This window comes from Trachypithecus francoisi, unplaced genomic scaffold, assembly GCF_009764315.1.
Source record: "Trachypithecus francoisi isolate TF-2019V2 unplaced genomic scaffold, Tfra_2.0 Lachesis_group13, whole genome shotgun sequence".
In the NCBI taxonomy this organism is placed as follows: domain Eukaryota; kingdom Metazoa; phylum Chordata; class Mammalia; order Primates; family Cercopithecidae; genus Trachypithecus; species Trachypithecus francoisi.
The window spans coordinates 121,527,555-121,543,735 of record NW_022681458.1 but is presented as its reverse complement, the minus strand read 5'-3'; the positions used below and the strand labels follow the sequence as shown (position 1 = coordinate 121,543,735).

At 51.2% G+C, this 16,181-nt stretch overlaps 1 protein-coding gene across 1 annotated transcript in view; it reads right to left on the bottom strand.

Annotated features, from left to right (window-relative positions):
• The window catches only part of GLI2 (GLI family zinc finger 2), a 260,695-nt gene that overhangs the window by 59,939 nt on the left and 184,575 nt on the right, over positions 1–16,181 (bottom strand). The window contains exon 3 of the mRNA XM_033231787.1: positions 5,494–5,599. Coding sequence (XP_033087678.1) covers positions 5,494–5,599 — 106 coding nt within the window. The remainder of the gene's footprint in view (positions 1–5,493; positions 5,600–16,181) is intronic.

Below are 16,181 nucleotides of genomic sequence, written 5' to 3'. Positions count from 1 at the left end.
GTGCTGCTCCTGGTTGCCAAAAGGAGGAAGTCCAAATTCCTCAACTGGGGGAAGGAAAGACCCGCTCCCCATACCGCACCACAGCACTCCTTCAGCCCATCCCCCACTTCCACGCTGCAGCCCCCGGACAGTCAACTCTCCCAAGGACATGCTGTGGCCGGCCTCAGCCACCCAGTCTCCCAGCCTGCCACGGCCCCCTTCTCAGATCAGCAAGTGAGGATAACAACAATGATCATGACTGTTACTCATATCCATTGCATGTTTCCAAAGTGTTGTAGATGCTTTACTCGTATTACCCTGTTTCCTTCTCAAAATAACTCAGTTGGCTGGTTTCTGTGGGTTGTCTCAGTGGATCTGGCCCTTCTACACATGAGGGAGCTGAGGTTAGTTAATTCATGTTAACCACAGCTAGGGGGTTCCACAATGGGTCCCAGGGTGGGTAGCCTGGCAGGCTGAGAACTGACGATGGCAGGCTCTTGGGTGATAACCAAGGTACTCCCAAGGGGCAGAGGTCAGGGCAGAAAGAGAGAGTGCGGGGAACACCTCTCTGGAGCCTGCACACACCGGGTGCGCCCTCCCTGGAGCTATCAGGATCCTGAGAGGGAACGGGGAGGGGGTCTTCGTGCTTGAACAGTGGAAAGCAGGAGGTGCAAGGGCTGAGTGGTGGGCACACCCACGAAATGGTCACCAGCTCAGGGCAGCAGGCAGAGGCTCAGGCTCAGCTGACACAGAAATGAGATGACATTGCACCTCATTTGCTGTGCAAACATCTGTGTAATTAGACACATTTGGTGCTGGCAGGGAGAAGCGGGCTACAACATGGGCCTGATGGATCGTGATGCTCCACCAGACTCCAACCACATTCATCATGGAAGCAGAGCCATGGGGCCATTTTCCTCACAGGCTTTGTCCTGGTTCCCACCCGGGGCACTAGGGGCGGAGGAGGTGAGGGCGTGGGCTTGCCGGAGCCCAGGGCCAGCCCTGAGGGTCTTGCTGTGTCCCCTACCTGGCCTGGCCAGAACCAACTGTCCTGAGGATAGTGTGGAGCTGCTGGAAGCGCACCCCAGCAGGACTGGGTAGGGATGGAGGGCTCTGGGAGCACCATACTGCTGCCCATCACTGGGGCTTAACCAGACTAGCCCCTCTTTGGCTGGGGAGGAGATCTGCACCCCAGAGCCTCGTCTCCTTGCCCTCACAGAAGTAACTACCTTGCAGGGATGTCACATAGAAGCCACTGTGCCTCTCCGAGCCTCAATGTCTGCATCTGCAAGATGAAGCTTAATCCCCATCTCATAGAACAATCAGGAAGATTCACCAGTACAACACACCAGGGCCCAGGGCCATGCCTGGCCCGCTGCAGACCCATGCAAATTATAAATATGCTTTACTGTATTCTACTGGTTGATGCCAGACTCCACAGTGGGGCTCAGTGATCCCAAATAACCTGAATAACGCCCTCCAAGAACATCCACACCCTAATCCCTGGCATTTGTAAGTGTTTCCTTCTACGGCAAATGGGACTTTGGAGACGTGACTACTTTAAAGATCTTGAAATGGGAGCCACAAGTGGATTATCCCAGTAGGCCCGAAAAGCAATGGCAGGTGTCCTTAGAAGAGAGAAGCAGGGGAGGAAACTCCCACAGACCAGGAAGAAGGCGAGGTGAGGACAGAGCAAGGGGGGAAAGGTGATGTGTGTGAGGATGGGGCTGTAAGCCAAGGAATGCAGGCAACCTCCAGAACCTAGAAATGCCAGAGTCTCTCCTGGAGCCTCCAGAAGGAACCAGCCCTGGCAACTCCTTGATTTTAAGCACCATTAGACTTATCTCAGACTTGTGACCTCCAGAATGATATAAGGATAAGTTTACATTGTTTTAAGCCATGAAATTTGTGGTAATTAGTTACAGCAGCCTTAGGAATCTCTTCAGGAATCCAACCAGTGAAACAGCTGTGTAGGCCAGGAGGGACAAGGCTGTCCCTGCAGGCCTCTGGCTGGGCCACCCCTCTCTGCTGCATGCCAGCATCCATGGCCCCCTTCTCCAGGTGCTCTGCTCACACCCAACCCTCACTGCCCAGGGAAGGAAGCAGGCCCTACCCAGAGCTGGAGCATGGCAAAGCCTGGTGAAGACCCAGGCCCCTTCCCGGCTGAGGGCTCCCACCTGCACAGGGAAGGACGGCACTGAGGGTCCCCCTTCTCAGCAGGGGCTCTGCCTGCAGCCAGGGCTCTCAAGCCAGAGCCTGCAGCTGCATTACCTGCAAAGCATGGCATACATAGATACAGGCCCCTTCCCCCGAGTCTCTGACTCAGTGGGACTGAGCTATGGCTTGAGGATCTGCATTACCCACAACAGACTTGCAGGGGACACTGCTGCTGCTTGGCCAGGAGTTCTGGGAGCGATTGGACTCGGGGCAGTGCCCTAACGAAGGGCTGAGGTGCTGTCAAGAAGGGCTCAGCTGGACTCGCCCGAGGGACCCGTGGTCCATACTTATGCTCCCACAAGAATGGCCAGCATGCGGTGGAGGGCCTGAGCTCAGGGGGCTGGAACTTGATTTCTAACTTCCAAAGTGGGTGAGCCATAGGATTAGTCATCTACCCACTCTGTGCTGCTTTGGCTCCTTCATTTGTAAAATGGAAAAACACAAAATGACTCTCTTTTGGGTTGCTGAGAAGATTAAATGGCATGAACACATAAAAGCATTTATAGCAGGGCCTGTTCACAAGGTCAGTTATGATGAGGAATGGTGGTCATCACTGTTGGGGTCTTCCTACACTTCTGGTGGTGGCTCTACACACTTCAGGTGTGTAGGGAGAGGTGAGTCAGGACACTCCCCTGCAGGGGGAAGCAGTCCAGCATGGACTCTCTCTGCACGAAGCTCTCAGCATTGCCCGGGTCTCCTGACCAACATCCTGTGCAGGAAGCACTTTGAGGCAGGCCTGCTATGCCCAGGATCCATGTCACCGAACCAGCCAAACATGACTCGTGAGCAAGAATCAGCAACAGCAACTCTCTCCCAAATAGGGACCGAGCTCCCTGGATGCTCCTAGGAGTCTCAGACGCCACCGACTGAGCAAATTTTGGGTGGCCCAACTAGTCCCAAACACAGGCACCTTCCAGAGGCTTCTCCGGCGGTGGTCTCAGCCACCTGCAGGTGGAGGCACTCTGGAGGTGAGCAGAGGGTGGAAATCACCCCAACACTCACCAGGCAGACACAAGGCTGCTGCAGCAGATCCTAGTCAAGTGAGAACCAGGTACGCGCACTGAAATAAAACAGAAAGTTCCCAACATGTCAACAGGACACAGAGGACAAGTGGAAAGGATTCCCAATGGCCAAATCTGGGACAACTAGAACAACATAATAAATAGTGATAATCATAGAGTATAAATAACCATGCATCCATGGGCATAACAATAGACAATCAAATATATAAAGAAATGTGGGAGGCGGGACAGCTTTTCCTTACAGGAGAATTCCAACCACTAAATGTGGACAAAATGATAGAAACAGAAAATCGCCATTTGGCAAACACTAGTAATGACTGTTTCTGGCAAGAAGCATCGATGGATGTGTAAGTGAGTGGATGGAAATATGATAAGAAACAGGATATTTCCATATCCTCTAAGTATTACCCCACAAGATACTTCTTAATTACGAACGGGACAACTTTAAAGCGGAGGAGCCAGCAGACAGTCTCATAACCAAGTGATCAACGTTTCCAGCAATGAGAAGCCGGAAGATCACAGGCCTCCTGACAGGACGCCTGCAAAGGACACATATCACTTTTACAGTATTATTTCCAAAATGCATGGTCTGAATGTCATCATGAAACAGCATCCATCAGGCAAACCCAAACCCAGAGACATCTTATATAGTAACTGGCCTGTGCTCTTTAAAACTGCCAAGGTCATGAAAGACAAAAGAGACTAAGGAACCGTCCCAGACAGGAGATGACGAAGGAGTCTCGACAACCAAGTACCACGTGGGATCCAGGACTGGGTCTCGAACTGGGTAAAAAGACACGAGCGGGCAACTGAGCAAATGTGGATATGCTTTGCGGGTGAGTTAACAGCATTCTGTCTGTCTCGGGTTATGTAAGATGTCAACATTTGAGGAGCTGCATGAAGTGTATACAAGAAGGCCTTTATGATTTTTGGAACTGTTTTTGTGCGACCTTCATTATGTCAAAGTAAAATATTTACAAGTAAAACAATTTTTAAAAAGAAAGGAAAAGTCCCAGGTTTGCTGTCTTGGGGAGGCAGTGGGTGTCCTGAAACAGGACTCTGCTCAGGCACAATGCTGTGAGTACAGTGAGGGCCCAGCGAGTGTCGACTGACTTCACTGGGATGGGAGATGGTAGAGGCAGGAGGATGTGCCTTCATAGGTGGCAGGTGGGGAGAGGCTCTCTCTCCACTCAGCGAGGACTGGCTGTACACCTATTCTTGTCAGCCGTTGAGACACAGAGGTGGGAGGAGAGTTCAGAGCCAGCTGGGAGGCAGGTGCAAAAATGGATGGTGATCCTGTGGATCCAGGGCAGCAGCCCCCGCCCAGTGTGAAGGATCACAGTGCCCCTGAGGAGGTGACTCCTTGGTTGAGGCTTGGAGGTGGCCTGATAGGGGGAGATTCCAGGCACACTGGGCAGGCAACCAGCCCCAGGCACAGAGACACGGGACAGAACCACAGAAGCAGCTTGGCACCAACAGGTGAGGGGCCGGAGGGTGTGGGCATGAAGATGCTGGGTTGAGAGGGGTCTTGGGGCTGGCTGACCTTTGCAAGAGCTATCCTGGAGGCAGGTATGGGGAGCAGCGGAGAGTTCGGGGGTAGGGAGAAGTAGGGACCCTATTTCCTGGAAGGAAGGGCCTCCTTTCCTGGAAGGAGAGCCAGGGACCAAGACTTTGAGTGCTAAAGGCCAAGAAAATGACACCAGCCAATGGGCTTAGAGGCCCCAGGTGGGTATGACGGGGACAGGGCTAGGCAGGTGGAGACCACATGGTGACCCCACCCCTTCTACCTGGGGACCTCAAAGCTAGGAATAGGAAGGGCCCCAAAGCATCACTTTGAGCTTGTCCTTTTAAGTACGGTGACTACACAATTTACTATTCAAAGGGGGAGACTTGACAAAGTGAAAAAGGGTGCTCTGAATTATTACGCTGGAACAACATATACCTAAGATCGCTTTACTTATGCAGGATCTTAGACCTAGAGAGGAGTCCCACTTCGTGGATGAAGAAAGAGCTCCAAACCATGCATAGATACACCAAGGAAGCCCAGAGCCTTAGAAGTGGTGATGTGGGCCGGGGGTGGTTGGTGTTTATATGCTGGCCACCCACACGCTCACACAGGGTCCCAGGCCATGATGGCAAAGGTGATCGCCCGCTCAGGACAATGTAGATCAGGAACCCCCAAAAGAAAGACAGAGGCAGGAGATGTGGCTGAGGCTGTAGCCTCAGCCGTGGCAGGTGACTGCATGCCAGAAGCAGCAGGCAGAGCAGGACTTACCCATGCACACCGTGGACAGAATGAGGCTCGTAATGGTACCTTCCTTCCTGGTGTCGCATGTCAATCGGTAGGGGCGCATGGAAGGGTGGCAAGAGATGCTGTGGCACTGCAGAGGGGGAGAGAGAAACAAGACTTCAAAAACTTTTCCCCTCCCTCAAAAAGCTACTTTCAAAGGGCTTTAAAGCTCAACGAATTTCATAGCAAGAGCAGCCAGGACAAGGGGCTCCGTGGTGCCTGCGCGATCACACACCCACGAAGGGGGATGAATAAATAATCAAAGTCCGCCCGAGAATCCTACATCTTTCACATAAAAGATCCCCAACTGCGCTCTTGACAAAGACAAGCAGCTAAGCACTCTTTGAACTCAGGGAGATTACAGGCAGGGCCACGAAACTGGGCTCAGCCCGCAAATCAGGGCTGACAGAGCGACAGGCTCCAACTCCGCCGGCTTCTGCCCATGCCGGCCCCAGCTGCATGTGGCTCCAGCAGCACCAGGTTACGGCATCTGGATGTTGCCGTGCACGCAGGCTGGAGGTATTTACCTAGAGACACTTGTGAAGGCAGGGCCCACAGATGGTGCCGCCAGCCTCACGAAGCCAAAGCCCACCCAGCTGCTGTCCCGTTTTGCTGGCAGGATAAAGCAGACATCTATGTGGATCTGTTAGTTGTCCAGCTCTTAATATTAATACTTGACCCCTAAACGCTGTCGGGTGCCCCCAGGATCGAAAACGCCCGCACGTGTGTGTCAGTTTCCAGAGCTGAGTCAGCCTCCTGTCTGAACTTGGCCTGCCCTCAACAAATCATCACGATAATTGTAGGATGCTCTTTGTTTATGAAAAAAAAATTCCTGGGTACCCTGGAGGCAAACATAATTATAGGCTTTAGGAAAACACGGATTTTAACAAAGTAGTTATACTGGGAAAAGGGCTAAGAAGTGGGGATTTCTTAGTCGACTCTCCTTCAATCTGAAGGCCACAGGCCAGTGGGAAGCAGGGTTAAGTTTGGATTTCTAATATTTTAAAGAAATGTGGATGGGTTTGTGATAGGTATGTACAGGTCAGCTGACTGCTAGGCTAAGAAATGCAGACAAAGTTTTAGGAGAGATGGGGTTTTATCATGTTGGCCAGGTTGGTCTCGAACTCCTGACCCCAGGTGATCCATATGCCTCGGCCTGCCAAAGTGCTGGGATTACAGGCAAAGAGCGAAACTTCATCTCAAAAAAACAAAAAAGAAACAAACAAACAAAAAATGCAGAAAAATAATGCTACTAACTGTTTCTGTGCAAACAGATTCTGGTACAATACCATAAATACTATGAATTCCATTTTTTTTTTCTTGTAGTAAAGACATCTAAAATTTACCATTTAAACCTTTTCTTTTTTTTGAGACGGAGTTTCGCTGTCTCCCAGACGGAGTGCGGTGGCGTGATCTCGGCTCACTGCCAGCTCCGCCTCCCGGGTTCACACCATTCTCCTGCCTCAGCCTCCCCAGTAGATGGGACTACAGGCGCCCTCCACCATGTCCAGCTAACTTTTTTGTGTGCATTTTTTTTAGTAGAGACGGGGTTTCACCATGTTAGCCAGGATGGTCTCGATCTCCTGAGCTCGTGATCTGCCCACCTTGGCCTCCCAAAGTGCTGGGATTACAGGCGTGAGCCACCACTCCAGGCCCATTTAAACCATTTTTTTACACGCACTGTTGAGTGGCATTAAGCACCTTCACATTGTTGTGCAATCATCACCACCATCCATCTCCACAACTGAAACTTTGCACCCACGAAACACTTACTCCCATTCCTCTCCCCCAGCCCCTGTGCATCCACCATTCTTCCTCCTGCGTCTATGAATTTCCCATGCGAGCTATGTCATGCAAGAAAGCTCATACAGTATTTGTCCTTTTGAGACTGGCTTATTTCACTTCACATAATGTCCTCAAGGTTCATCCATGTTACAGCCTGTGCCAGAATCTCCTTCCTTTTTAAGGCTGAATAATAATCTATGGTATTGGATAGACCACATTTTTTTTATCCATCCGTCAACGGATGCTTGGGTTGAACACAATGGATTCTTAACGGGAAGACATTTTTCTCCTGAAATTTTAACTTTAATTTTTACACGTTCAACTCCATCTTCATAATTTCACAATACTGGCACTTTCCATGGGGACCAGGAAAAACAAAAGCAAATCTCACCCTGATTTCAATCAGTTTGCCCAACTCAGACTCAAAGAGGAGTTGGTCGCAGGCATGTGGTCCAAGCCTCTGGCCCAGCTATCACTTCCAGAGCCCCTGAGTGCTGGAAGAACCACCTTTTCTCTGAGGCCCTGGCCCCACACAGGTGAGCCGGGCATGTGGCTGTGACTAAGGCCACTGTGACAGGACCACTAGGTGCTCTGGAGGCTGGGGACCCTGAGGGTCAGAGCTCACTCACCTTCTGCATGACTCTTACAAGTTTCTTTGCCTCTCTGAGTCTCCATTTGTTCATCTGAAAATGGGTAACAGTAACTACCTACATGGCTGCTGTGAAGACGTAAAAATCCCACACAGAGGAGGTGCTTTGCCCAGAGCCTGTGCAGATAGGACGCACTCAACAAGTGTCACTGCTGAGGAGGACAAGTGGCACTCATGTTTGGAGCCTCCAAAGTCCATCATCAAACTATGAATTTACTTATGTGAGGCACAGGACAAGTGGCTCATACTGGGTGCAAACCCTAGGGAGGGTGGGGGGCCAAGCACTGCTTACTCACAGACAAAGAGACCACTGGATGCCCAGGGAGTCAGCAGGGAAACAGTGATCGCTTTCCCAAATGTGTAGAAAAGGGCCTTAAAAACATGGCAGGGCAGACCAGATTCCAGTATTTTGCTAACAAAATAAAAACGTTTGTGTGTGGTGTGTGTGTGTGTGTGTGTGTGTGTGTGTATGTGTGGTGTGTATTTCTAAATGTTTCCTTGCACATCCAGAAGCCCCCTGATGCAACTAGTGTCACTATGCCCGTTAAAGAGATGACGACACGGAAGCCAAGAATGATTCATGGCCTTGCCCAAAGTTGCAGGACTGAAAAACGACAGTGCCAGGAGGAGAATCCAAGGCTCTGAATAGCTTTTCCCTCCACCCAGCCTAAATGACAATCAGAGGCAGCTCCCAAGTGCCAGGGTGATCCCAGGCCCCCATTGCCCTACCACGTCCCCACCTTGCTATGTACTTTAGCTAACAAATGCACACACAGTCCACAGCTCTGTTCTCAGCACTTCGCAAATACCAGCTCCTGGGTTTTCCCGGCGACCCCAGGAAGCTGCATTCAGCCCGGGATTCCTTGGTCTTCACACAGGCCATCCCCCAGCATCCTGGTGTGCCTACCATTTATGGTCTTGCTCGTACAGAGACTGAGCAGAGGGGTCTCCTAATGCCATCAGAGAACAGACCACCCCACCCTACTGCCAGCTATGAGCTGACATGCTCTGCTCAGGATTCACGATTCAAGCAATTTCACCCAGGTCTATAAAGTCTATGGGACACTGTGAGCTCCAGGGGTTTACCAGGCAAACATGAAGTAGAGGTACCACTGAGGCTGCCCCTCTGCCTCACAAGACCAAGCCATGGGGTGTGTGTGTGTAAGTACGTGTGTGGGGTGTGTTTGCATATGTGTGTGGTATGTGTCTAAGTGTAGTGTGTGTGGTGTATGTATATGTGTGTGCTGTGCATGCATGTGTGAGTACATGCAGTTGTGTGTATGTGTGTAGTGTGTGGTGTGTGTCTCTGTTGTAGTATGTGTGTGTCTTTGTGTGTATGTGTATTGTCGTGTGTATGTGCATGTGTGTTGCTGTGTATCTGCATGTGATGTGTATGTTGCTGTATGTAGATGTTATGTGTAGTATGTGTATGTATGCGTTGCTGTGTATGTGTGCATGTGTGCTGTGTGTGTTGCTTTGTATCTGCATGTGCTGTGTGTGTTGCTGTATGTGGATGTTATGTATAGTATGTGTATGTATGCATTGCTGTGTATGTGTGCATATGTGTGCTATGTGTGTTGCTGTGTGCATGTGCATGGATGTTATATATGTGTGTTGCTGTGTATACATGCATGTGTATGCTGTATGTGTGTACGTTGTATATGTTGCTGTGTGTACGTGCATGTTGCTGTGTATATATACATGTGTGTTGCTGTATGTGCATATGCTGTGTGTGGTGTGTGTGCTGCTGTGTGTATGTGTACATATGTGTTGCTGTGTATGCATGTGTGTTGTATGTACATGTTGCTGTGTGTGCATGTGTGCTGCTGTGTGTGTGTGTTGCTGTGTGTGTGCTGTATGTATATGTGTGTTGCTGTGTGTATGTGCATGTGGTGTGTGTGTATGTTGCTGTGTATATGTATGTATGTGTGTGTGTTTGCTGTATGTGTATGTGTGTATTGCTGTGTGTATGTGCATGTTGTGTGTGTTGGAGGAGGCGCCTGAGGCTTCCAGAAAGAGGCCTGGGGTGGGGTCCCACAGAGTCCTGTTACAGCCGGGGCTGCCCTCTGTTTTCTAGCACCTCCCGGGGTGGAGGCTGTGGAGGATACAGGGGAAGCACTTTCTCTTTCTCCAGGCAGGCAGGGCTGCAGGCGGCACCTCCTACCAGCTCTGCTGCTCTCCAGGAGCCTGGGTCACCTGTGGAATGTGCAGGCTGCACCATGCACCCATCTCTCACTCCTGGAATCCCCAGGAGGGGCCTGGGGACACGTGTTAGTGGGTCCTCCTGTCCTGGCGGTGATGTGTGAGGTTGGCCAGGGCAGAGTGGCAATGTGCCACCAGGATTGATGTTGCGGGGCCTCGTCTCCAGCAACATCTACTACCTCATGGGGCTTTGCTGACAGCGCCTTTAATTTTACCCTTAACCTTGCTCTTATTCCCATTTTTCAGGAAAGAACATCAAGGCTCAGGGTGGTGTGACTTTACTTCCATATGAGCAATGATCCATTGGGCGGTAAGTGACTGGTGGTCTCATAGTCTTTTCCCCATACAGCCCAGCCCAGCACCCAGCATGCAGCAGGCCTTCAGTGAATAGGGCCTCCGGCACTACTATCCCAATACAGTAGTGCGGTGTTTGCCCCAGGATGGACAGGGATGCATAAGGTCAGCCAGTCAGGGAAGGTGCAAGGAGTAAGATCAGGGACCTGCCCAGACCCCTCTGCTTACCCTCAGAGAGGAAACCCCATCTATTCACATCAGCAGTTGTGAAGTATGAATAGCTGTCATCTAGAAATATTCATTCTCTCATTTATTTATGCATGCATGCATCTACCTTGTATCAAGTACTTGCTATGCAGCAGGCACTGTTCTAGGCCCTGGGAACAGTGTTGTGACAAGGCAGCCCACACCATGGCCCAGTGGGAGGAGACAGGGGTTGGACAAGTCAGCAAATATATTTATAGCATAGTGTCACAGGGGGATGAAGCTAAGGAGGAATTCCACCAGGTAGAGGGAACAGAGGAAACATGGATGAGGCGCGGAGGTAAGTCAGCCTCTTTGGAGAAGGAGCTTGGGGCAGAGGGAATAGCAAATTCAAAGGCCAGGTGGCTGCAGAACTCAGTGATTTCAGCAAGAAGGCTAATCTGCACTCACAGAAGGATGGATGGAAGTGGAAAGGCAGGAGAGAAGGTCCTATCATACTGGCCAGGCTGTGGGAAGAACCTTGGGATTTTTTTTTTCTGAGCAATCTGGGAAGCGCCTGGGAGGTCCTGAGCAGGCAGTCACCTGCTCTGATAAAACTTTTCAAAATGTCGTACAAGGAGGGTCCAGTGCAGTGGGACAGCGGTGCCCATCCGCCAGGAATCCCAGACTGGCCCTGCCACTAGGTGGCCATGGGACTTTGGGGAAATTATGTCCCTTCTCTGGGTCTCACACTCCCTGTACAACAGGGATTACAGGAGCTCTGAGGTCCCTTCCTACGGCACATTCCTGCTATCTGTAAATGGTTATCCACTTCCCAGGCAAAGGGCCTCGCTTATTCCAGCCAGTGACATCCCAAGGCTTCAGGAGGGACCCCCTGAGCAGGCCCAGACCGGGGCTCTGGGTGCAGGTGTTGGCTCATCTTTGTGGCCCTGTATGTATAATGAATGACCCAGCGGCCCTTCTAACCCACTTGACACACCAAGCCCCAGTCCTAGTCTTCTGAGCCCAGTTGTAGTAGGACGGCACCCCAACACCTCCCTACACACACAGGCACACACGTGCACACACAGTCTCTACAGACCAACTTTTCATCCCAAGTAACCTGAGGGATAAAGGTTGATCCTGACTCATTGGTGGTCTCTTTCAGACCAGCACGGATTATCCCACAGCCCCCGATGAAAACATTCAGAAGTGAATGCTCTGCTCAGAGCCCCCTGGCCAGGCTGAGGAGAGAAAAATTCTGCTTTCCAACTCTAGCAAGAAACCACTACATCCAGAGGCTGCAGAAGCCCACGAGGAGCATGAAGATGCGTGGGAAGAACAGGCGTTGCCTTTAGTGACATCCTGAGCCAGGCCCTTGCACACACGGCTTTCATTGTTGGCTTTTATGGTGTTTTTTTTTTTTTTTTCCAAGTAAAAGAAGAAATCCAAAATTAATCATGTCCTTCTGGCAGAGGGACAGACACACCATCACCCCCAAAACATACATACCCCATATGCCATTTCAAAGAACTGACTCTCTTTTAAGTTTCTGAGGAAGAAACTCTAAGATGGGAATTTTCAATGGATCACCACTCCACTCTGGGAAAAAAAAAATGGACATTTGTTTTTGATCCTACATAGAAAGCCCAACAGCCTGAGAAGCTGAGGGTGGCAGAGTGACGGCTTTTTCTTTAAAATCCTGGAATTTTTCTATGCTGCAGTTTCAACGCCAAATGCTTCTTGCTGGTGGTCCCAGGGTGAGGGGACATTGGTGTGGGCAGTGTCCTGGGTGTAATGGTCTTCTTGTGTCAGTGAGGAGGACAGTGATGGGGCAAGGACAGCCCTTCCCCGGAAAGCCTGGCTCAAGTTAATGCCCCATTATAAATGATCCTGTGGATTCTTGGGGGAGAGAAGGAGGTAGGGGTCTGCAGAGTTCAGACAAAGAATCGGGAAAACTGGGTCATGGAAACATGACCGGGCGGCCTCCGTCAGCAGCCGGAGGAATTCTCCTCAGATGAAGTCATGTGTTGCCACAGCGCAGAGGCACTGCCCCGTGGCTGGGCTCCCAGAGAGGCCCGAGGGGCTGTTCCATGGCAGAGAGACCAGGGAGGTGACAGCATCCACCTCCCAGGAGACAGTGGCTGTGCTGGGGATGCCCCAGCCCTCTGGGCTGTCCGGTGATAGAGATTAGCACTGTCTCCAGTTACCACGGTCTCTTCCATCAAGACTGCGGAAGGGAATTAGCTTGGAAGCATGTGGTCGCTGTGCACCAGGCCAGCCTGGACCAGAGATGAAACGAGTTTCAGAGAGAAACCGAGTTGCCCCGGCACCGATGGAGGGAAGGTGAGGCCCAACCTTGCACAATACAGGTCTGCATTACGACGAGGCAGCACAAACACATCGTAGCCTGAAGGCCCGGGAAGGAAGGCAATGCACGGCTGGGGCCTGGATCCCCATCCTTCTTGGGCAGTTGGCCCACACTCCAGGGTCACCATGTAGGAGGCCAGTGCGGTAGCTGCATCCATGACCAGAAATCAAGGAAGGGCACATGAGGCCTTCGGCTTCGAATGCCAGGGCCCTCAGCCCCTTGACTGTGGCCAGGATGGGGAAGCCGGTGATGCTGAGTGTTGCTGTGGAGGGTTCCAGGGATTGGCTCCCACGCTGCGGGTGTGAATCCCAGGGGACAGTGCTGGAGCCACGTGGAGAGAGACTCCTTTGGAGCAGTCATGCTGCACCCACCGGGCGGGCCCCGTGTCAGGACCATAGGTCCCTATGCCCTGTCCACCTGCCACACTCAGGTGGCCTCTGGGATGCCCACACACACCTTCACAGCCTTCAGTCCAGGAGGCCTTTGATCTGTGTGGGACCCTGGCCAGCACTCGCACACAAAGCACTCTTGGGGTGCCTGCTCTGCATCGGGCACTCTCACGTGAGGACTCCAATCAGCTGAAGTGGAGGCATTCTTACCCTGCATGGCTCTGGGATGACTGCGGAAGGACTTTTTGACATCCAATTTTGTTCTCACTATGGGGGACTTTGGGATTCTCCAGTTAATGACTAATTTATCATGTTCCTTTAATTTAGAATTCCTTGCAAATTAAACAATATCCAGCACAGTGTTATTTTCTTAGAAGCAAACAGAACTTGGGAGTCATGGGAATGAATTCACACTGAAGTGTAGATAGCTTACTGGTTGCTTTTCTCCTAATGGAAGGACCTTGGCACAAAATACACCAATATCTTTGGCAAAAGAAGGCGCTAGTGTAGAGGAAAGAAAAGAGCAGTAGAGGGGCAGGCTGGAAGTCAAGGTAACCTTTACAGTCAGAGCGAAGTCCAGCTTGCTCCAGCATCACATATCAGCCAAAGGACAGTCCTACAGGACATCACCTATCCGTCTTGTCTAAGGAGCTTGGGATAGCAGCAGAACGCACCTGACCCACGAATCCAGACAGACCTGAGTGTGAACCACGGCTCTGTCAATCGCTAGCAAGTAATAAGTGTTCCAAGTTTCAGTTTCATCATCTGTAAAACAGGAATGACATCAACCCAACTGCCACGAAGAATATTCATGGTGGGCCAGGCGCAGTGGCTCATGCCTGTAATCCCAACACTTTGGGAGGCCGAGGTGGGTGGATCACCTGAGGTCAGGAGTTTGAGACCATCCTGGCCAACATGGCAAAATCCCATCTCTACTAAAAACACAAAAATTAGCCGGGTGTGCTGGTGCACTGCTGTAATCCCAGCTACTGGAGAGGCTGAGGCAGGAGACTAACTTGAAACTGGGAGGTGGAGGTTTCAGTGAGTTGAGATTGCACCAATGCACTCCAGCCTGGGAGGCAGAGGTTCCGTAACAACAACAACAAAAAGAATATTTATGGTGTCCATAGAGTAGAAATCTAATAAGTGATAATGCCCTTCCCCATCTCTGAGCAGATGTGACAAGGGTCCCAGTGCTATGGTAATGAAGGGAACTTTTCCTCCATTCTCAGTATAAGGGACATTGAAATGTATCAGACAGAAACTCAAATACGGCATCCACCGATGCCCCCTCCTTCAGCCATCCAGGTCTGATCTAGGGATATGACGTAGTTCAGACATACCGCCCCACTAATATGGCCTTGACATACACAGGCTTTGGGCTCCACCCAGCCGGGCTCTGCAGCTGTCTCTGGAATCCACGGTGGGGCTGCTCACCACCCAGGGCAGAGGTCTCCATGCACAGATGTGCACTCTGTGCAAACTCACTGCTTGACAGAGTGAAGATGCAGCAACTGACGGAAGCCATGGCTTTGCAGGAAAGATCTTCTATAAATGAATCCCTGCTGGCTGCCCATCCCTATTCCCAGATGACCAGTCCCCGGGAGGCTTAGGCTGGCTATTCCAAGCTCCCGTGTTTCCCACCACTCTTTCCCCAGTGTCTGTGTCCATGCTCCCCGGAGAAAATAAGCAAGGGAGGGAACTTGCAAGGTGGTCGGGGAGTTCAGGTGAACACTGTTGTGAATTCTGTTTAAAAGGAGGGCTCCCACTCTTCTTGTCCGCATTCAGCCACATATCCCATGGCTGTAGCAATAACTCCCTTCTTGGGAAATTCAGCAGCAGGAGAAGCCCAAGGCAGAAGGGATGTAACCAGATCCCAGGCTGTGACATCTCATGAAAGCTCCTCCTGTGTGCTGCAAGGCAGCAGTGCAGAGGATGGGATCCCCTCTACAATTCAATTATTTTACACCAAACCCAGTACTACTCCCCTCCAGGAAAGGGGGCACATGGATGGCCTGGACAAAACTGCAAGAAGGGCAAAGCTGGGCAGGGCACTGCATCTTCAGGCTGCTTCTGGGCTGTGCCATGAAGCATCTGCACAGGCTCAGGAGAACAGAGTAGGGGCTGAATGCACACAGGTGCCATCTCGGGGCCCTGGGTCAGGTCTGAGTTGTCAAACAAGAACAGATGCACCACTGGCTACATTGTCGTCAATGACTCTCCATTCTCAACAGAGAGAAAGAAAGTGAGAGTGACCGCTACTTTCCATTCCACACGTAATGTACAATTTGGTCAATTAAACCATTTAATCCTATATGAAACAGGAATGTGAAGACACCTTATGAAATGAAAAACGTTAATCTCATGAGTAAGGATGGCGATCAGCACCATCATTCTGGTGATGAACCCCAGAAGGCCAGCGCCCCACCCCACCCGATGATGCTGGATGTCAGCTTGCTGTTTGCATGGTGAAGGTCTCTTCTGGCCATGTATTCTGGGCTTGTCGTAAATCCCATGGAGCAAGACTGCTCTCTCCTATTCCTGCGGAGATCCCAGGCCCAAACCCCAGGGAAGTCGAACCTAAAGGCTTCCCAGAAGATACCAGAAATGACGACACCAGCTTCAAAGAAAAGGCTGGATGCTCCCTCCTTCAGCCATCCAGGTCTGATCTAGGGATACGATGGAGTTCAGACACATCACCCCACTAATATGGCCTTGACATACACAAGCTTTGGGCCCCACCAAGCCCAGCCCCGCAGCTGTCTCTGGAACCCACGGCGGAGCTGCTCACCACCCACGG